This window comes from Dromaius novaehollandiae, chromosome 1, assembly GCF_036370855.1.
Source record: "Dromaius novaehollandiae isolate bDroNov1 chromosome 1, bDroNov1.hap1, whole genome shotgun sequence".
NCBI classification, from domain to species: Eukaryota; Metazoa; Chordata; class Aves; order Casuariiformes; family Dromaiidae; genus Dromaius; species Dromaius novaehollandiae.
This window is the reverse complement of record NC_088098.1, coordinates 139,649,674-139,672,673: the sequence shown is the minus strand read 5'-3', so window position 1 is coordinate 139,672,673 and position 23,000 is coordinate 139,649,674. Positions and strand designations below refer to the sequence as shown.

Here is a 23,000-nt window from a genome sequence, read left to right as displayed (position 1 = left end):
CAGAGCTAGTGTTTGTGTGGAGTTATAAGTGTCAAAACCTACTGTTTTACTATGCAGCGTTAGCTGTCTTCTGGTGCATAAAAAGAGTGCTTATAGCTTTTAAAGGTCAAACCAGTTATCTTGTGGTCTGAAGTAGACTGCTTACTTTTCACAGATTATTTAACATGTAGATGAATTGATTGTCCTCAAGTCCACAGTGTAAATACCAGAAATGTGTTAATGTCTACTCTTTTTTTTTTTTTGGAAGTGTGTAGTATGAGAGGGTAGAAGGGAAGAACTGTTAGGAGGTGGATAAAATTCATCAATCGCTTTTTGACCTATGAAGTATATATCGGGGAAGAAGTTAAGATTTTTCTGCTTGGGTAACTCTGCTGTTTTGTCTTTGTCTTTGACCTGTGTTTAGAATGATACTTCATATGGAAATACTTTAAGCCAGGTGTTCTCAAGTTTTTTTCAAAAGAACAGATCACTGTGACCCCTTCATTTCTAACAGCCTTCCATAGTAATTCTTGAATTTCAGCTTAATGGAGGTTCTTAGATTTACTGCAGAATATTTTACCATATCAAGAAACACTGTCAAACATGCACAAATTTGTAGTAGACATGACCACAGATAACCTATTGTGGCTTGATAAATCATACTGGAAATCAGTTATCTGTGAAGGTCTTCATTGTAGGAGCTATGTAGGAAAAAAAACTAGGAACAGGAAAAAACACTTAGTTTCAATTTTTGCAAGTTTTTTCCTACATTTTTAGTGATGCTTTATACCCTCTTCTTTCTTCTCTGCTCTTGCATATGCACCTCTGTGCTTGCTTTCCTGCTCACTTGGTTTAAAGCAGGATGGCAGCCAGTGGGGAATGGCAATATACTTCCTGTGTACTGTTTGAAGAATTTGCGTTTCTTCAATTCAGATAAAGCTTTTTCTTCTGTTTTGGGGTATTCAAGCACCTCAGATTTCAAAGGAGCCTACTGATACTTTTTTTTGTTGGTCTCTTCCTAATCAAGATCTACTGATTAGTGTTTGTGTGCTTAATTGTCTCAGCTTTTACAGTTGACGTAATCTGTTGGCAATCCACTAGCTAGCAAGACCTCATGATGCATATGCAGTAAAATGTTGCCTCCTATTTGATGATGATGTTGTTTATTACAGAAGTTTGTAAGCTTGTCATAGTGAGAAGCTTCTCAGTTACTTTTTTTTTTTTTTTTTAAGAGTATAGATAGTTTTTCTACATATTTATTTGGACAGCATCTACCCACACAGTGGGTGCTATCCTGTTATAAAAAACAATAATTACAGCTTAAAGGTACTGGAGTACATGTTGCCAGTTGTGGTAGCAGCAGTAAATTGGTCATCACTTTTACTTACTGCAGTCTAGTCTGTTACTTAAGCAATTATAATGATCCACGAAATATAAAATGGGTTACCTATGCTCTGTGGTGTAGAAGCTTACCTGAAATCCTGGATTTCATTCTACCTGCTGTTCTGATAATGCTTCTACAAATAAAATTACTGAATTTGAAGTAGCTTAACTGAATTGTAACTTAATGCATCTCAGAACAAAATCCAAATTGATACAAATTCAGTGTAGTTCAAACAGCGTAAGGTATTTTGCTCCCAGACCACAATAGCATACCTACAAGCAGAGTAGGTAATAATCTAAAACTGTCTAACTTTAGGACACTGTTCTCAGTTATAACCATTTGGGAAAACACTTTATAAGCCCTTGGCCAAAGCAGTTGAGCCTTTCCTGAGAACAAGGCCAATAAAATGTATTCTTTCTCCGATGTTAAAAAATTCTCACACCTGTTTTGTTTTTAGGGACTTTGATATCTATCTGTCTTGGAGGCAAGTTGGCTTTGTGTCTCAGATGTGCCTTCTGCTAATGCCAAAAGTAGTAGTTCTCACCATTAGTGAACAATCAGATTTCCACCATGTACCACATCTGTTGAACTATTTTTATTTGCTATTCATGATTGCCTGTCTTGACATGAGAGAATGTTTAATTAAAGCACATGGATTTGTGACAGTGGAGCCAAAGATGTTGAACAAGGTGTTGAAAGATACAGAAGAGCAGTTATATATAATATTACTTACATTCAGCAATATTGGTCTCTAACAAAATGATATCCAAATGAAGCTTGCATGCTACAAATCCCTGGTGAGAAGACTCCAGAATTCTAGATCTGAGTTTGTATAATTTCATGGAGTTAGTGAAAGAAAGGATTTGCTTAAGCATATTGTGACTATGTTAACTAGACCTTATACATTCCAAGCAGCCTCTGGAAGAGGAGCCAGTGTTAGGTCAGAAAACCCCATGGTCTGACATGCATTACCGAAAGGTTTTAGTTTGCTGCTGTTCTTTGTGTTAGCATCATTTTCTAGCATCCTGATGGAGAAAATATTTTGTAAACTGGGAAACGATGTATAGCTTTAAGAGTTGCCAAAATGTTATTATGGTAGAGCTGAAAAGTCCAAAAGCCTGATAGGAATTGACAAAATCCTCCTGACAAAGACTTTGTTTCAAGCATGGATGTTTCACTATCCAGCTGTCTTCAGATTTTTTCTTTAGAAGTTAAGCTTGTGTCTTGTTCTAACAGCCTTCAAGAAATACAAGTACAATGAGCAACTGCAGAGTAAATAAGCAATGGAAGATAACATTATCTCTGTATCTAAGTATACAAGCATGAGTCTGCACATAACTTTTATAGCCACTCCCAAGAGTTACAACTTCAGCAGTCTTCATACTCAGGTATGGTTTCTTCAAAGATACAAGAGGAAATCAAGCTATGATGATCAAGGTGGCCAACTGAGGTTTGAAAGGGGTGGAGCAGGTCAAATTCTTTTCTTTCCCTCCCTACCCTCCTTTTTTTTTTTTTTTTTTTTTTTTTTTTTTACATTAGTGGAGCAGTGAAACCAATCTCAAGGAAGTGAAAAACTAAACAAGGAATAAAGTGCAGCAGGGCTGTTAATTTCCAGCTTTTTTCTTAATATATGAAACCATACTGTTTCTGTCTGCTAGGGCAGGCATTTCTCATTACTGTTGCACAAAAAAACATTGAAGCACCTTCAAAATCCAAGTTTTAGGAGAACAACTCAGAAGAATTTTAGAGTGTCTCCGGTCTTACTGTGTCAGAAAGGAGTCCATTGAACTGTTAAATGTATTCAATGACATCCCTTTTTTGACTCAGAAGACAGTTGCATGGCTGTCACTGAAGAGCACTTGACATTCAGGAAGAAATCGCCTTTTTCACTAGTCATTCTACATACTATAAACAGCCCAGTTTGCTAGGTGCACTGAGATGCTTAAGTTGTGTGGCCTCTATGATAAGAGTGTTTTCCATCTTGTACAGCATGACACTAACATGTTGTTTACCAAGTGAGTGACCTAGCTTTTTCTCTGAGGGCTTTACATCCACTGTTGTGACCTCCTAAGAGCTTGCTTTACCACCAGGCTTTTGGTTGAGGGCAGAGCAATATCCAACACCCTTTGGAGTTAGACCATTATGTGCTGCTAAGAAAGCAAGACTGAGAAAGCCAGAAGTAAAGTAGGCCTAAATATTCAGCCTATGAGTTTGGGCATCAGTAGGGAGTGGGTTTCTGTTCTTAGGACTATTTATGTATCTTACGTTAGGCAATCAGTGAACTAAAAAGCTGAAATAGTCTGGGGAGGAGGGCCTCTACCTCTGCCCAATTTTCCTTGTCTTCTAAATGCAGGCTGTAATATCAGGCTCTGAATCCAAACTTCAAGTGATGGCTAACTGCAGCATTAAGGAAAGTGCCAAAGTTTGTTCAGGATGCAGCTGCAAATGCATCTTCCTGTTGTTTTTTTTCTAGTTTCTCTGAAGTGCCTGGGTGCATACACTGGTATAAACATCTTCACTGAAGACCAGCTCTTCCTCTTCAATGTGTATGGACCTCTAGACCTGGATTAGCATTTAGGTGCATACTGATGGCCTAAATTAGAAGCCTAATCAGCCTTGGTTCTCTCTATAGGTAAACTGGGATAAATTTACCTGAAGGGGTTAATTCAAGCCAGGTATCTATGCCTTTTCCCCATTCTCTTCTCTTTCTCCAGGAAGGCATTTGAATGGCTTTGAAATCAAAGTGGGATGAACCAGGCCTTTGGTGCCTCACTAAGCACTAAATTTTCATCCCAGAGCTGAACACCCAGGTGGTATGATGCACAGTACTGATTGTAGGTCCTTTTGTTTTGTCAAATGCCTGCACATACTGAATCTTTTTAATTCAGATACAGTCTATGGGTTTTGAGATCTAGGAAGTCTCATGAGACTCTCTTGAGTTACTCCTCCAAATACTCCGTGTATTTGTATATATTTATAGTTTGAGAAGTAAACAAAATAGAAGAAAAGGCTATACTTATGGCAATGGAGGAAAAAACTGATTGCGTATAATCTATTGTCACACCAGTTTGGCACAGGTGGAGTTACTTACACCAGCATTTTTATGCAAGGAGCAGTTCCAGCACACAAATAAGAGTGAGTTGATTACAGAAGAGGTATGGTCACCACTTGCCACATATATGGCAAACAATGAAGAGGAAAGTTGTATAGAGCTTGGTAATCTAGGTGTGTTCAGACAACCTGCCATTTCATATTGTCACATGCAGAGCAATTAATTAAGGAGCAAGTGATGTAGATCGCATGGACAGGGTGATGGACCACAGACCAAAAATCAGTGACTCTCAAAACCTGTTCACGGCTGCAAGGAGTGAGCAGCTAGCATGAACTCTATGAAATGCTCTAGTAAAAAAAAAAAGCTAAAGTAGTACTTCAATGAAAGAGAAGGGGAATACTGGGTAAAAGGAGTGATATCTTGCTATACAGCATTAGTGCAAACATGCTAAATATTGTGTCTAATTTATCCATAGATTAACAAAGGTGTTGAAAAATTGGAAAGCATGAGAAAGGATCCATCTAAATTATTAGAGAACAGAATATCTTGTAATACATACACTAAAGAACACTAACTGGTCAAAACCAAGGCGAGAACATTGTGTGCACGCGCTCTCTCTCTATACATATATACATACATATATAAAATGTATTATGCAATATAACATACTAAAGGAGACTCATTTAGCAGAGAAAGTCATTAAGAACCAGTAAGCACAAGCCAGACACATGAAATTAGGTACAAATGTCCAAGGGTGTCAGGAAGACAGTACTGTTGATGTAAATTCCAGGGAAAGTGTGCAGTGTGAGGGTCAGATTTTAAGTCCATGGAAATCAGGAAATTCAGAGTGAAAATTTTATGGTCACCATAAATCTACCTTTCATGTTTGAACTTCTTATATCACATAGTCACATACCAAGGTGTGCCCGCGTTAGTAAATATTTATCTTGCCAATGATTTTATAACTGGGGTCTTAAAAGAGCAGAGGCAATCATGACACTAGGCTTTTGTAAAATAACAGGTAAGAAAAACACACAGGTATGTGTTTACAAGCACCTGGATTTCAAAATGAGGCTCCTACAGTCCAGGATTTGCTGCAAAACTCTTCTCCTAGTACTAGATTAGTTGTTAAGTTCACCTTTATTTTTTCTCACCCTCGTGTTTTCTGAAAAAATGTATTGCATACTGGTGAGCGTCCTACCAGAGCTCCCATATTGACAAACTTCACTTTCCATAAAAGCATTACCCAAGGCCAACAGAAAGCTGATCTGGCCTTCATCAGGTCCTTGCAGGTGGCTGGGCACCTTTTTGAAACTCCCTCTCGTGTTGGCACAGACATAGTTGAAGGATTAATGGCATGTCATCTACTTTGCCTTATAATTTGTGAACCGACTATGTAGTTCTTTGAGGGAAGGCAGTCTGACATCGCCCCCATCCCCCAGGTAAATGACAGTCTAGTTCAGGATAAAAAGAAAAAACACCTTGCCTTTAAGATAACGTTGCTGCAAGAAACCACTTTTGAAAAGCAGCTGCCCATTCATGAACTCACGGAATTTGCCCCTATCTGGAGCTCTCTACCGAACTCTCCTCCCTGCTGATACCCTGCTTTTGATGATAGTGTAGTTCATAAGTAATCTTTCTATTTTGCTTTCTGCATAATCCTATTTCACGCGTGTTCTGCCTTGCTAGAATATTTGTAACTATTTCCTACTGTGTTAATCACAGTCATGCAAGATCATTGTTCAGCTGTAACAATAATCAGGAGGGGGTAAAGGCAGAAAAGCATTTTAGGGTGTCAGTAAGGCTCTTGTAGGCGGAGTCACAGCCATGATGCTAATTAATGTCAGCTAAAGAACAACCAGGCATTCACATGCTCCTCCTACAGTAGTACTTTAGCAATGCCCTGTGATTTGAGCAGGAAGTTGCTTTGTAATGTTTTAAAACTCAACGATATCTTACCAGGTGAAGTTTTTTATTGGTCCTTTAATTCCATTCCCTTTAAGGGAAATTTATTGGAATTTGATTTTCATATGACTTCTAATCGCTGATAATAACCAGCTGATATGTCAGTTCCAATGAAGCGAAAAAAGCCTGGAGTTTTTTCTGCAATGTTTTCACACTGTAGTGTTTTCACACTGCACAAACATTGCCAAGGCGGAGTGAAAACTGTGTATGACATGTTGATAACATCCTCTCATCAGGTGGTCTTTCTACTAGCTCTAAAATGTCAACAAATCTGAGGAAAAAACATCTTTGTTAAGCTTTGAATGACCTACTTTTTGGTATCTGGGAATAACCAGAAAACTACCCAAACCAGAAGAGTGTATCTAATTTTAGAAGCCTTTCATTTTGTGCATGTGGGCTCTTATGTGTTCTGCTTCTCTGGGAAAAATATGAATTTCTTGTTGAGCCAAAGACAAATTTTGTTGGTTTTTAATTAGCCCCTTATTGAGTCATGATCACAGTGAAATCATCCATCTTGAAAATTTAGTCTATAATTAATGTATGAATTTTGTTTCAAAAACAAATACTGAGCTCATTCCAAGAGAAATATGGCTGCTGGTCTTTGAAGAAGACTTCTAAACTAACCATGCAGGGAATAATCTAGGAAGCTCTGTTTTGTTTGTTTCCATTTCCCTCTCATTCTTAATTCACTTCTAGTAAAAGGGTAGACTTCGCATTAGGAATTTTTCATGAGTCTTCTAGCACAGATATAATGGCAACCCCGGAGAAGTTAAGGACAAAAAAAGACTTGCTAGTGTGTCAGCAGAGACACTGAGGACACTACTGCTGGTGTTGAAGGTGGGCAAAGGGTCACAATCCCTGATACAGTTTGCATAGAAGAGGCAGTAAACAGGTATTTGACCATTGATATGAACATTAGCGTTGTATAAGATTATTTGGAAGAGAGAGAGTCTACATATGAACTAACTACAAGCCTCCCAGATTCCATTACCTAAACTGAATTTTGAACACTATACCTCTTGCTAAGATGTACAGTACGTAATCAGAGCCCACTGGAGTGTCAGACTAAAATATGGACCTAATACTCACTCTCACTGGACAGAAAATAGAAGGAGAATGAATACAGAGAATGGTAGGCACTGAGGATTTCAGACACTTCTTTGAAACTAGAACAGAATTCCAAGTCACTGGAATGCCATGACATAGTGACAGTGGCACAACAGAAGTCTTACCAAGAAATAGCTCCAATCCCCCAGTCTGTGTGTCCATAAGCAAAAATTTTAATCATTTTTTCTTTCTTTTTTTTTTTAAACAAACAAGGACTTCCTAGGGTCCTGGAGCAAGAAAACCTCCCAGCAATGTGACTAACCATTCCACTGTTCCAGTGGTTTCTCCAGCACCCGCTGCCATAAAAGCAAGCAGTACAGGCTGGTAGTTATGAACAAGGGGAATGTGGTTTGAGATTGTGTTGAATATTTGATATTGTATAGTTTTTCCATGTGGGATCCACTGAGCTTGACAGCAGGTGTCTCTCTTTAGAGGAAGCCTTGGGCAGCCTGACTGCTGCACTGCTCCCTGGGTTAGCCAGACATAACAGCAAAGAGTCAGGGTCATAAACTCTGTAGAAACAAAAGTGAAGTTGTTTAATAACCAAGATCTTTGCAAGTCTGCCCACTTGGAGGCCTTCTGGGGGACAGCTGGCCACCTGGAAGCTTTCATCCTCGCTCCTAAGTCAAGTGCATTGATATGTGAGGGGTTTTTACCCTTCCAAAAGCCAGTATTACTTGGGGTGTTTATTACCGCAACAGCTCTAAAGTCTATCTGTGTAAGTGTCCAGGGTTTTTTTTATGGTACTAGCCTCAACAAAGCGGCAGTGATTGCCGTGAGGTGACTCCACTCTGAAAATGCATCCTCTTCTATTAAGTGCCTGGCTTTTCAGTGTTATTTAAGGTACTGTTCACAAAATATGCATGATCCAGGTTTGAAGAGGCACAGGCAAAGTGGGCATAGGTTGTGCTGCTGCTGGGCTATTAAGTACTCTGCTGTTTGAGTTGTTTCCTGTTGGTAGGGTTGTTATCTCATCCCTGAATTTCCCAGGTTTGAAGGGACAATTTAGATTGGCTATAAATGTGCACATTTTGGATGTGTTTGTGCAAATACTTTTCTCAGACTCAAGCTGTGGTTTTAGAGGCCTGCACTTACTTTCAGTGTTACATTTGGGGAGGTTTTTTGTCTGATGATCTGCTGAAAACAAGTGGTGACAAAGTGTGAGGATGCAACAACTCAAATCCCCAACTCACTGATCATATGCTGGCAAGCTGCATGCAAAGAGGGCGGCATGTTACCTGGGAGATGTAGCCTATGTCTCCTTTCCTGAAAAACAAAAAATGAGAAAATACTTGTATCTGAGTCCTTATTTGATCTCTGAGCTGTTTAAGCTGTCTGCTGCTTATTTGGTACCAGTTGATCAGCAAAGTATCTTCCAAAGCATCTTTATTTCAGGCTGTTTTTTTCCAATATGGCAAATGAAAATAAAAATAATGTACAACAAATATTTCCACTTCTGCGGTATTTAACAATGACATTGTAAACCACAGGAGGGACAGGGCCTGATCTAAAGGTCTTTGAAATCAGTAGAACTATTCCCACTGATTTCATTGGGCTTTGGGTCAAGGCCACAGGAAGAAGAAAGCAGACTTTTTCTGCCTGAAAAAGTATTAAACATTGACATCCAAAGAACAATAGAGTCTGATGTATAAAAAGTGTTCCTTTAAAGAAGGCAGTCAGAAACTTTATTTAATTTCCATCTGGTTCCTAGTAATTTGTCTCTGACACACTAAAAAGGAATGACGTTTTTCTAGAAGTCATAATAATATACTAAGAAAAAAACCCTGTTTTATAGTCATTTACTTCCTCTATTACATTTTGTGTGTTGTATTTCTCATTAGCGTAAAGATGCTTATGCTGCCGGTTATGTTATCACTGACTAACCCCCATAGATTTCTAGTTGACCTAAACTCCACTGCACTGAGGGCAGTTGGCATATGAATCAAAAAGTCTTATTTTTATGCACAATTTAATCTTTAAAATGTCACAATGTGATGTTGCAACCGAGAAGAACTAGGTCAGAGATACAGAATTTGGAGGTAAAACAATTTTGGGAGTATCGTAGAGATTGCCACTCCTATAGCATGGTTATTTGAACAGGCTGTGTGCAATATCTTCATATGTAAAATCAGCATACGAAGATGCCTTTGCCTGCAAAGGAAGATGCCTTTGCCTGTAAATTTTGTGTCACACCACTACTAAATCCAAGAAAAGGAATGAATATTTCTGCCAGTTTCCTACTGCCCAAAGGTGCTGTCCTTCTGAATCAACAGACCCACAGTAACATCAAAAAGCTGTATTCAAGTACAATACATGACAGTGAGCCCATGGGGGTCTATATGGGTCAGTGCTTTTGGACATGCAACAGCACAGCCAGTAACTGAGTGTACCTCTCCTACAAAGTACCGTCATCTAGTTGCCATCAGCGAGTGGGAGGATCCCAGCCTGAGGACCTGCAGAAGAGAGGACTTCCATTGCCCTAGCCCTTGGAGTCTGGATTAAAGTGCATGTGGTGAACTGAAGGATACAGATTGATGCCTGTTCACAGCCCTCTTTAGTGCTGGCAGTAACCGATCATGGTGCATATTGCAAGTGGGGAGAATTTTTCATTCAGGGCTTCCCTTTTCAGGATACTTCCCCTAAAAAATAAACTTCCTCATCTCCAAACACCAGCCTTGCAAGTGTCCTCCCACTGTAGGAGGAAGTGCATCTTTTAGAGATTAGTATTTTAGTAGTTTATTCTAGGTTTCAGGAGGAGAAACCAGAAGGAAATTAAGAACTCTTGTTTGCACTCATGGGGAAAACACAAAGCAAGAAAAATATGACAATAAAAAGATTTATTTTAAAAAAGAGTCCAAGATACCAACTACAGAACTATTCATACTGAAATATGAGTAATGCCAACCACAGTCCAACAAGAGAACAGTTCAGCTTAAGCTTATTCCTTGGAGAACCTCTTCCTTCTTCCCTTATGTGTCTCCCCACTTCAGAGCTTCATTAATTTTGATTGCATAAATACAGGAGAAAAAATCTAAGAAGGAAAAAAGGTTATGAAATCACTTCATTCTCCTTCAAATGAGAATTCTGTGTCCTTCAGGCTGTCGGACTGGGAGATCATGGTGGTCTTGGGCTGTAAAATCATCTGATCACAAGGGCAATACTTCTGAAAGCATATTTTACAGAAAACTGAATTTTAAATGGGAGTTATCTGTACACTTTGGCAAATGTTTCAGAGCAATTAGAAAAAAAGTCATATGGTAAAGCTTACATATTTTTATAATACGTTAATGATTAACTGACTTCTTACATCTTTGTTGACTTAGTGGGAGAGTGACAAGGAACTGTGAGGTACCTATTTGGTAGCGCAAGTCAGACAATTTGCACAGGCATTTTTTTTTCCATCTTCCTTCTGGAACTTTGCTTCGTCCAGCTGACAGTGCTTCAAAGCCTTAGGCAGCTCTCAGACTCACAAAAAGTAAGTCTCTTTTTTTATACAACTTATTTTATGAAGTGCTGATAGAGAACAGATGGAGGGAGATTTAAATATTTATTTGTTTCCCATAAAGAATGTTTTCCCAACTGGGAATTGAAGAATTAAGATTTCAAGCATTAAATTATAGGGATATTGCTAAGAAGAGACCTACTTAATTATTGTGCTGTTGGTTTTTTTTAAACTCCCTTTTTGCTGCAAGATTTAGATTGAACAAAGGATTCGGTTAGTAAGCCATGTCCTGTATAGAACAATAAAGCTGCATCAAGGCTATAAAACTCTATGAAAGCAGGATCTGAATGTTAACTGCAAAATGCGTGCAGTGCTTGGCAACATCTAAAGACAAAATATTTGCTTAAAACATAAAATAAACTGAAATAAATGAATTCCTGTTTAAATGGGCTGAGAAAAAATAAGTTTGTGTGTATGTTGTGTATGATGAGTTTATCATGAACTTTCTCTTCAAACTGTTTACAAGTTGCAGTAAAACTCCTAAAGCAAAAAGGTCTTAACAGGCAGATGGCCTGCAGACTGGGAGTATCATACTTTGCTGTTCCACAATTACAGTTTTTAAGTGTATTTTAATTTTGCTGTGCTATCGCTTCCAAAGAGACAAGTGTTCTCTCCTTTCCTGTTGGAAAACTCTCCTCCTACCCACTCACCCATAGTTGAAGAAGCAAATCTCATGGTCAAGTTGCTGTGTAAAAGTTGTGTGCTCTCAGATGCCCCCTTTTGTAAGGAGCTTCTTACAACCTGAAAGCACAGAGAATGCTGCTTCTTGCTGACTGGGTTTCTGTGTAGCACATCCTTGGGTGAATGTGCTCTGGCTATTTTACGTATTCGCCATTCCATCAGCAGGCAGCTGAGCAGCACTAGTTTCACTTCTTTTGGCTGGAAGCTGCTTTCTCCTAGATGACCTCTTCCTATGCCTCAAGCCTGAATTCAGCGCCATGATCTTCCCAGTGAGGTGCAAGTTGTCTGGGACCTGGATGTGATCGCCTTAGTCACACTTCTGACTTTGTAGTTCTTTTTCCTCTCTATCAGATGCCCTGAGTAGGCAAAGTTTTGGGTTTCCCTCTCCTCTGTGAAGCTTCCCGACAGGATCTCATTTCAACACAGCCAGCATAGCTGTCCTCGTTTTTCAACAGTTATCTTTCCTGGTTTGTCTCTAAGCCATCCTACGTAGGCTCCAAAGGGAGCTCCAGTCAAGGCAGTGGCAAAACAGTCTGTGGAAACTGTGATAATGTTAGGTCATCCGGGTCATGGTTCAAGTGTACTACCACCCCACTCCATACTAGCTTGCATTTTTTCCTTATTGAATAAGACCATCCCTAGAGAAGTATACTAGGGTGTGAAAATTCAGTAAGAAATACATAGAAATTGTCATTTTCTCCTCATCCTACAAACAAATCAAACCAAACTTGGGCAAAGAAATGGGCAAAGAACTTTTACATCACTAAATTTCAATCCATTCTTACTTTGCAGTACATGCAGTGGAGACTGTTTTGGTTTACTTATTTTGAAACATGAAGAGAAAGTGGGGGCAGCAGAGTCCGTAACACTGAATATTGGCATTTGGAGGAAGGGGGTACATAAAGTGTGTTAGATCTGTTGATAGTCTATGATAACTTTAAGACTTTATGCCCTACTAATTTGTCTTTTCGTTTGGAAATGAGAATTTTAGTGATAGCTGAAACCTAAATATTAGACATCAGGGTTGAAGACCTCGTGAATGTCAAGGAGACTGTATTCAGAGAAGGAGTCAGAAATGCAGCTAACTGTATCTAGGAAAATAGAAGCAAAAGCTTCAACATGTCTTTTGAAGAAGCTAGAAATGGTATGATCTAGCAGCCACTACTGCAAACCCTGGTTGCAGGGACCACAGCAAGGAGGTGTATTTAGAGATAAAGCTACACTTCTACCAGAGCTGTGCTGAAACAGTGATGACAAAAGGATAAAAAAAAATTTCTGAAGAGAAAAGAAGTGCTAGACACATCTGAACCCGAGGACCTAGAGGATTAGTACAGTCTTCAAATATCACATCAAGGATCATGCAATTTGTGTAAGGCTTTCACAAATTAACATGACAAACCCCAGCTCCATCTCACACTTCCCTGCAGCCTCTTTCTCTGTCTGAGATCTTGTGTGCCTGGTGCTGATGACTGACCCAGGCAGCTGTGCCTGGTGCTTGAGATCCCAGATATGTGTACTTTTTTTTCTTTCCTTATTCACTTGCAGTATTTGAACATCCTTTTAGGGAGATTAAGACACATGGATTTTTAGAAAGCAGGTTTCAAAGTCAGCATATATGCATATAGCCGAATACACATTGCATATTCAATTGCTGAATGTAAATAAAATAAGTTTTTATATTGCATAAGATTAATTCCGGAAATGAAATGCATTTGGTGTCATTTAGGTTTCGGTGCTCTGAGCACTGATAGCATAGCTGCAGCCTTTTATCATCAGTGATCACTGAGAGTAAAAGAGCTGTTGAAAAAATTTCAAATACAACTCCATTTGTGTTTGCTCCTGCTGCTTACAACTTCAGGCAAAGGAGCTGTGGCCACAAAGAACTGGCCTTTACCTCCTAGACTGCAGTATTTCATTTTAGTCTTTTTAAAAGCAAGCTTGATACACAGGCAACCCTCAAAACTCTCTGAAATCACTTGGCAGTTGAGAGTAGATTGCTTCCCCTTTTTTTCCTCCTACAAGCAAGCCTACAGCTGTAGGAAAGTCATCACAACTCTCATGCGTCCTCATCTGCTTCTTGTAACTAAGAGGAAAGTCATGTTTCATTTCGTCGCTTAAGCATATGTGCAACAGCTCATTGTTCTTTCTTTCCTACATAGCTACTTACTGTGCAATGTTTGATTTAAATGAGCAGTAAGATGGACGGATCCTACAAGTTTTTATATTTAGATCAATTCATTAACATGTATGATCTCTTATCATCAGCTTATTTCTTCTGTTTGCAAATTTCCATTGAACGCTATCAAGTTTACATTTTACTTTTACTCAACCAGGATATTTAGTTAAAAATAGGTCCATGAAGGAAATCCCTTCCAAATAAAATGAAAGACATATTAAGAGAGAAGATGACAGCATGGGTCTACCAAGTGAGCTGCCTGTGGAAGCAGCTCTTTTTTTAGCTATTGCTTCTAGACTTTCTATGACTGTTCCCAAAAGTTGCTAGAATGTTTGCTGGATTGTACTGAAACTATTTTAAATGAAAATGTTGATGTGATCACAGGACACCAAGAGATTGAACCTCATCTACCTCCTAAAAAGCTTATCTTGCTTCCTTGGGTGAAAATGCTCTTCAGTGATGCTTTTTGTCCAAGGGCATGCACACAGTGTAAACCTAGCTGGTTCCTCCTGGTGAGACTATCTTTGTGGGATGTGCTCTGTCCCATAAAATATCTGATATGCAAAGGCATATCAGATTTGCAGTTCTGATACAGCTTCAAGATCAAGAGCTGTGTGCCAGCAATGCCTACTAATTATTCAGAAGACCTTCTGTAGTTGATTGAATATGAGTCCATTTGCCTTAGGAAATTTATAGCGATCATGTTGCATCATTGTATTATTCAGATCATATAGGTAATTTTACTATGTTAATTAAACTAATTCCAAATATTTATATAATTACTAAAGCATGAAATCAGCCAATAGATAATGACATTGCTGTCTGTTAGCACAGACTGCTGTGTGATCCGTGGTTTGAACTGTGTTTTAGCCAATATAGCTCGAAAAACACGCACAGAGACTGAGCTTTCATGTTCCTCCCTCAGAGGTTCTGAAAGGACATTTGTGCAGGGACCAAAAGGTTTTAATAAAAGTTGATTTCTTTGCTTTTTTATGAAGATGTCAAGTTAGTGGCAGGTCAAATTCTGCCTTTCCAAAGAGGATGTCTCTGCCTTTGAAACCTGTGAGAACGGTACCTGTTTCTATCACAGAAGAGTTCAGCCAGGTGCCGAGGTGTCGCCTTCGGGTGGATGGAGACTTTGCATACAAGCTGCACGCTGCTTACCAAATCCAGCTGCTGATTCAAAATGTTGCTCTGAAACTGCAGAATGGTGCTGTTAGGCCCGGTCCTGATATCAAAATGAGTGATAGGTAGTCCAGCGTAAAAGCTTTTGTTAAGAACAGATTTCTTGATATTTCACTAAGAGTCAGTCTGCTGAGATTCGTGAAATCTTGGAGGGAGACGCCCTCTGCAGATCATTCACAGTTTTACTGGCATCTGGAAGTGAAATGTCTTCCGTGGCAAAGCACTTAATATGTTTTGGAAATGCTTGCCACACTAGTCCTGAAAAATGAGTTTATCTTGCCTACTTGGGCAAGAAGGGTTTTCAGGGATGCTTTTAGCCCACTGGCAGGCACACCATGTAAATCTAGTTCCTCGTGATGAGACTACCATTTTGGGATGTTCTCCATCCCATAACATGTCTGTCATGCAATGAATGTGGAGATTTGCAGCTCTTGTGAGTGAGCTTCCAAATCAGGAAACGCAATGCAAAAGCACAATAAAGTCTGAACGAATGTACTAGAATATGTCACAAGTATTGTAAGTAAATGCTGTCAAACCCTGAGGGTGAAATCGTACATGATTAGGCAAATTAAATACATTCAAAATGTTAAATCTTTATTAAAAGATAAGCCTAAAAATACTTTCCAAGACAGTGCTGGGGCTCATGATTTGTGTAAGCAATTTGGTAATAAATCTGTTTGCATCTAAATTCTTCCCTTAAAATCAGTGCTTCTGGGAAGTGATACATTCCCATTGTAGTGTAACAATACCAGCACAACCTATAGTGTGTTTATGAATATTTATAACAATAGAGAATGTAAACAGGAAATAGATAGTTTTGAATTTGCCTTGTTTTATACGGCAAGCAACTTCCTGTAACTGTTATACACTGATATTTTGTTCTTTATTTTCTTGATGAATCTGAATACCAAGTAGTCATAAGCATAGGACTTGTATCTGATTTTCCAAAACAGTACTCAAAAGTACTTCTTTTTCACCTTGATTTTTCTGTAAGTCAATACTGCAAGGTTAGATCAGGTAAGCTCCAGTGGGTAGGGTGTGGAGAATGCCCCAAATAACCCCTTTCCAACAGAGGCAATTTTTGTTTAGACATTTGTCTAGATGAATTTTGTCTAGATGTTTGGTACCCACGGAACCCTGTCTTTCTTATCTGGTTATCTGCTTATTATTCTCCACCATTTTCAGAATTTTTGTGTAAGATTTGACTCCTTTGCTTTGTGTTTTGGCTTGCTCTGTACTTTTTATGCATTTCAGAAACGAAAAATAACTTTTTGAATTTTTTAGTTTTAAAAGTCAATTCATTCCAAGTAGCATATTCAAATTTGATAGAGGGCTTAGAAATTATGGATATAATCTCATTTAATTCTGTAAGAAGACAGGTGAGTAAATTCAATGCATAAAGATATACACTGAGATCATATTCTAGCAGTTATCTGTGATGCTGATCTGCCTGATTGCCTATCTGTTATGACCTTGATATCAGTCAGTTGATTAAATGAATGTTTATTTATGAGGTATATGAACAGTGTCAGAGAATTATGGATAATGCACAAAATGGTATTTTAATATGGTTCAGATTTGGGCTCCCTGTGCTCAGCTGATTTAAATAAAAGCAGGTGGAAGTCAACACAGAACTCTTTTGATTGCACTCTTTTTTTTCAAGTGTTTTCCCAACACTAAACACATACAGAAACTATACTTTTTTGATGTGAAACTGTGACAGAAAGAAAACCATTCATAATTTCCTATATGGAGACAATACTAGTATGGCTGTTAACAACTGTTAATTAAATAGCTTTTCTATGATCACTCTTTAAATAACATAGCAAATTGAAAAGGCTTTTATAAATTGGTTTCATTTTAAGTAGATAAAAACATTGGAGGATATTCCAGAGCAATTTCCTCCATGCAAGAAAGGATTAAATATACATTTGCAATAATGGAGATTAATGTTTCCCACAGGAAATCAGTCCTATTGGAAATACAGACATGAACTGGGAGTCTAAAATGATAAAACTGCAGATTTTTCTTCATTTGCCTGGTATCAAAAACCAGTCTGTCCTATCCTCTCATCGCTGGCATCAGCTCCAGGACTAAAGTAAGGGTATAGTGGGCACCAGTATGTGAAGATGGAAAGTGTTTACTTAAGCTGATGTTATGCAGATATTCTTTATTTGAGATTTCCACAGCTGGATTTTTGCAATTAGATTGTGTCACTAACTGTATTTGTTAATGTAAAGATAAATAAATAGAAAAGTTATTGGTACGGTAACAAAACATTGTACAGATCTATCTTGTTATTAGCAAGAACTTGGTCTTGGTCCAGTATTCCTTCTGTCTTGAATGCAATGGAAGACAGAAGAAAAGGTATTTTAGATAATTCATAGGATATAAAGATCCCTAGAACCTGTCAGATTTACGTAATAAATTAAATTCACGGCCACGTCTTCTGTGATCACAAATCATTTTTGTAACTATTCAGAAGGCTATGTGAAAGATTTTGGAAATTAAAAGACTTTTTTCATTTAAAAAGGCATATTTAATTTGCATTTAGACTGTAGAGACAGCAAACAAACCAATGACTAAAATTTTTTCCACCACTACTCTAGGATGATTTGAGCTGGGGAAGTTGGGTAGGTTATGAATGAGTGTGATTTGCAAAGGTAGAACACTAAAGAAACCTTATTTGAAGTTTGAGGGTAGAAAAGCAATGGCACCACATCCAAGCTCCATCCACAGCACGGAGCTCTGCATCTTGGATTAATGCAAGTGTTTCTGCTAAAGCATTCATGGTTAAAAAAATCCCCAAATCATCAGATTTCAGTTGACTTAGTGGCCTGAATTTGCTCACACCCCTGAACTACTGCATTTTCTGTCTAATGCTGGTCCCAGCAACTCTAAGTTAGGGGCCAACTGGTAAAGCAGTACAAAGGCAGAAGTGTGTTCAAGCTAGATTGTTGCACAGAAAACACAGCTGCCAAGAAGGAGGAGAATAGCTCCTGCTGCTGCTTTGTATGATCTCCTTCAACAATTAGGATCCTAAGGATTTTGTCAGATTTATTTTCTGCTAGCCACTACCTCTAGGGCTATTGATTATATGCAGTGCATATGAAGACCTTTGGAAAATAACAGTTAACTATCAATGAAGAAAATAATTTGGAAAAACAATGTGAATTGTGCTTTTGTGAATGCAAAATAGAGATTGTAATGGGAGCTAACCAGAGACCTTTTTTTCTCTCCTTGCAATACAATGAAATACACAGAATTAAAGACTAGATGTTCTTCAGCTATGGACATTAAACTTCAAAAATTCACTACAGTACAGTTCAGGAAGGATGGCTACCTTCCTCCCTCAGCACATGTATTCCCCTGCATTTACACTAACAGGTGCAACCAGAAATAATTGTCTTTGTAATTTTGTGCTGTGCTTCTTTCCAGTGCCTCTCTGTTGTCGCCTGGCAAATGTGCTCACACCACAATTCTGACGTCTGAAGACCTCCAAACTATGAGGTCCCTGGTCAGCACCTCACACCTCCAACTAGCCGCTTTTGCTCTTGGCACAGTAGGCTGGATCATGTGCGCTATCTCAATGGGACTTGTGGAATGGAGAGTGTGGCATGTGGACAACACCACTGTTATCTCCTCTGGCATTGCTTGGGTGGGAATTTGGAGAGTCTGCTTTATTAGTTATCTTCATGTCTCACCTGGCTATAAAGAACAGTTCTGTCATAAATTCGGGGTGCTTGATTCCTTCGTCCCCCATGAAATTTATGCTGCTCAAGGTCTCCTGTTGATCGCCCTGATCATGGGTTTGCTGGGACTGACTGCCACAGTATTTGCTCTGAGAAATATTTATATGGGAATAGTTGACAAAACTCTCATTACCCGTTTCTTCTTGGTTGGTGGCTTCTTCTACATATTTTCTGGTCTGTGTGTCCTAGTTCCGGTGAGCTGGAATTTCTATTCTGTAACGCATAATGAGAGCATTGCTTTTCCTCCATCTTACTACATGCCCTCCAGCCCGGTGACACAGGAGGTTGGTGCTGCGATTCCTATTGGGATTATAGCTGTTATCTTGCTGCTGCTAAGTGGGACTTTCTCTCTCTCATACAGATTTCCTGTAACCTCAAACACTATCATGCAGTCCTGACAGGGTAAATCCCCATGCTGTTTCAGAAAAACGAGAGCACAGTCAAAATATAAGGATGACAGTACAAGAGATTTATAGTCAAGAAATTACAGAATTTAATTCTAGTCTACAGTAGCCACAGTATTTTGTTATATGAGCTGGTTGAATAACCATAATAATTGTCACATATGACTAGAGGTTCATCTTTGAGATAAATGCTGCTGAGTAGCAACTGTGATTGAGTTTTATTGGTTGTCCTCTTTTGTATATGCAATCTTTGATTAATTTATTTTTAATGTAAGATATTTACTATTTTCAGATAGCTAGCTCTGAATTAACTCACCTGTGAGAAAAATGTGAAGTGATGCTTGTTAAATGTGAACTTGTTTCCTTATTGATACTAAAATATTTTGTCCATTATTCAATGGCAGCTGTAGCAAAGTATGTTCTGTGACAAGTCAAGGCTTTTAATACAAACAATTTGAGTGTCATCACAGTTGTGTCAAATGAGTCCTCACTGAATTGGTTTACAAAGGTCTTGCCAGTTTCTCTTCTTCCTCCAGGGCACATAAAGATCTGTGCCTCTAACGCTTCTATTTTTTATCAAGCTGTTTGCATTTTATGTTGCAACATCTTTGCCTGTGGGCAAGGTGTGCCCTTAGTTCCTCACTTACACAGACCCAGAAAACTTGCAAGCACTTTCTTCTTAGTCAGACACTTTGCTGAATCCAAAGGTATTGCAAAAGATAGAGACTTCTCTTACAAGTTGCAACTTCTTTTACAAAAGCTGCTGTCAAAATTAATGCTTTCAGTAATCAGGAATATTTAGTACAACTTTTAGAGTATGATTCATCTAACCCGATGTAGACATCTGTGTCTAAACTGGTCACATTAGGCTCCCTTTATAGTCAATGGAGCAAAAAAGACATTCTAGGACAGTATTTGCCTCTTTCCTGAATAGGTATGTAGAATGGCTTGAAGATGACATGCTACCCAAAAAGTCTCTCTTTCTCTTTGTTCACTATAATGACTGTAATAACTATGGTTGCTAACTCAAGCATGCACAACCTAACTTCACCCGTGCTAGACAAGATTAGGTGAAATGAATCTGCCACCTTAGTGGCATTTCATATGCCAGTCCTATAAAAAAGGTAAAGAAAGAAACATCCCAAACATCACAATAAGGAAAGTTTAAAAAAAAAAATCAAGGAGGAGGAATGAATAAACAGTGTTGGCAAACTGCTGATCTACTGAAAGCAGGTTCCACTAAATGTTACTACCATTTCAAAGAAATTCTACAAGAATCCAAACAATGTAGTTTTCCTTTTTAAATTATCCTCCATCTTCTAAAATATTGATGGATTCAGCTATACAAGAAAATGTAAAATGCGAGCAAACCTATTCTTACTGCTTGTGACACTTACTCTTGCTAAGTATTTTTGCTATTTTTAAATTTTGGAGATAGGGAATGGAAAGTAAACCAGCCATTTGCAAACCTCCCCGTTTCTTGCTTTGAAGGGGAAATGTAACACCCAAATTCTTCAACTTTTATCACCTCCACTGTCTACCTCTCTTTTCTGCCAGGACCCCAGTTAATATTGTCACTGTTTGGCCAGTCTAGATTGCTGCTATTTGTTCTTTCTGCTTTAGTTTCACCTTCCCTGAAGTCATTAGATATATATATATAGATACAAGAAATTTGTTTCCTTATTACTCTTGATTTGCCCTACCATTCTCATGAATCTAATCTCTATATCTTGCCTTTTTTCCTCCCACCCAATGCCAGTACAGTTTTTTTTTTTTCTACTTCTTCCACACAATCTTGACTTTGCTATACTAACTTTCTGTACAGAATTTCTACAGCACATTAATTTCCACTCTGGTCTTCCAGTCTTTCCTGAAACAGTAGCTTATCTCAACATTTCTAACTTTTTCAACTGCTGCATTTGTTTATCTTTTGGCTGTTTACAAAGCTGCAAGGAACTTTTAAGTGGTGTTTGAATGAAGGCTTTTTTATATCTTCCTTCTAGTTTGATTTCCACAGTGCATCCTATACTATGTTGGTGTGTTTCATTTTTAAATGCTCAAGTAAATAAAATGGTTATCTTTTCCCATAGTGCCTACAATAAAATTAGATTTTATCTTGTTGTAGTTATATGAAAAAAGATGTATCCATGTGTTTATGGCATTGTTTCCCCACACTAATAAAACATTAATATTTCCTGGTAAAGAATCTGAAGTTTAACACAAAGCGACTGATTCTACAACCTTTCTGAGTTCATGTATGCTCAGAAATGCCTATAAACCCAGTTGTATGTTAGCTATATTTACTAAATGATTGTGTTAGGTTTATATTTATTCTTCGTGGCCAAAAGAAAAAGCAAGAGACAACATCAAAAACATGCCAAGTTTTTGCATTGCTGCCACAGCAGTTTCTGCCAGGAATTCTGTTGATCTGCCCTGATGTGTGACTATAAAACACTGGTCATGTGTCAAATTTAGGTTAGATGTTAAGAAAATTCTCTAGCAAAACACTGGAATGCATTACCTAAGGAGATGTGTGTTCTTTAAAAAATACATTTTGTTAAAAATAAGTTAAAACAAATATTGCCATGAATAACATAGGTATAGTGATTCTGTCTCAGGTCAGAGGGATGATCTAGATGGAACTCTCAAGGTCTTTTCTGACGGTACTTCCTAGGTTTCCAATATATGAGTCTATAAACAGTTATGTGATCCAGATCATATGTTGATATATGTTAAAACACCAGCGGATATTAAGACTCCACATCCTTCTCTGAAGAAAACACAGGAGAATAAAATCTTAGCTCAAAGCAAGTGAGAGATAAAACTTCCACTGATTTCAACGGGATCAAGACTGTCTAATCTTAACCCCTCAAGGCTGTGTGATTCATTAAATTTTAGGAAATGTGTGTGTTCATTAAGATTTTGGTATTGGAAGAAAGTAAAGCTCCTTTGCTTTTACCTCACCAGTGAGGAGGCATAGTCTCTTTGTGCATATTTTCACGATATGTTTGTTTTAGAATTTAAGAAGTTGTTACCTTCCGGTAGTTCAGTTTGTTACCACTTCAGCTGTGCTTGTACAACTATTTTTAGGGTTGTCTGCAAAACCAGACAATTGAAATGCTTTGGGTTTAAAACTCAAAAATGCAAAACTCTTCTGAAAGACTATTTTTAACTTTTAGCTCCCTAAAGTAATCTGTAGGGAGTTACTCTATAGCTTGGCCCGCGCTATCATTTATAGCAGCACAACGGAGGACAGGCAGCAAGCTGCAGTGCAAAGACAGGGATGAGTGATCAGTGCCTTGAGGTAGAAGGATAAGGGCAAAAACTACTTAAGCAAATTTCACCACTGAAGAGTATGAACCTCCATCTTCATCTTTAGTACAGATTTGGACCTGCTGCTTTCTCAAGGACAGCACTACTCGCTGTGTGGGTCCCACCCTGTCTAGGAATGTCTCCATGCTGGCCTCAGCCTACATATAAACCAGTCTGGCTGTATTTTTCTGAGTTGACAATAAACAATATCTTGTGATTAGCTCACATGCCTGAATTCACTGCTGGGGGAATGATCTTAATGCCAAGGTGCTCTTTGAATTCTGCTGGATATCTAGGCATAATGATAAGACATCCATCTCTCTGACCTGCATAATATGCTTCATAGCATTAATGTATTATGTGGTGCACTGTATTAACCTTGTTTATTTGTACCCATCTACCTCATTTGTCTATTTATGGCCCCAGACCAAAATATGTATGAAAATATGTTGAATAAGAAATGGCTGCTCAAATAGTGAATGAAGCTAAAAACCACCTAAT

At 38.3% G+C, this 23,000-nt stretch overlaps 1 protein-coding gene across 2 annotated transcripts; it reads left to right on the top strand.

The window, feature by feature from the left end:
• The first annotated feature begins 10,828 nt into the window (after positions 1-10,828).
• CLDN34 (claudin 34) lies at positions 10,829-22,719 on the top strand. 2 transcript variants are annotated; one of them, XM_026117182.2, is made up of 3 exons: positions 10,829-10,962; positions 16,994-17,129; positions 18,470-22,719. In XM_026117182.2, the coding sequence occupies exon 3, from the start codon at positions 18,537-18,539 to the stop codon at positions 19,179-19,181; it is 645 nt and encodes a 214-aa protein (XP_025972967.1). In that variant the 5' UTR covers positions 10,829-10,962; positions 16,994-17,129; positions 18,470-18,536; the 3' UTR covers positions 19,182-22,719. The 2 variants fall into 2 exon arrangements, with proteins under 2 accessions (XP_025972967.1, XP_025972975.1); XM_026117190.2 differs by lacking the exon at positions 16,994-17,129.
• Positions 22,720-23,000: the final 281 nt, after the last annotated feature.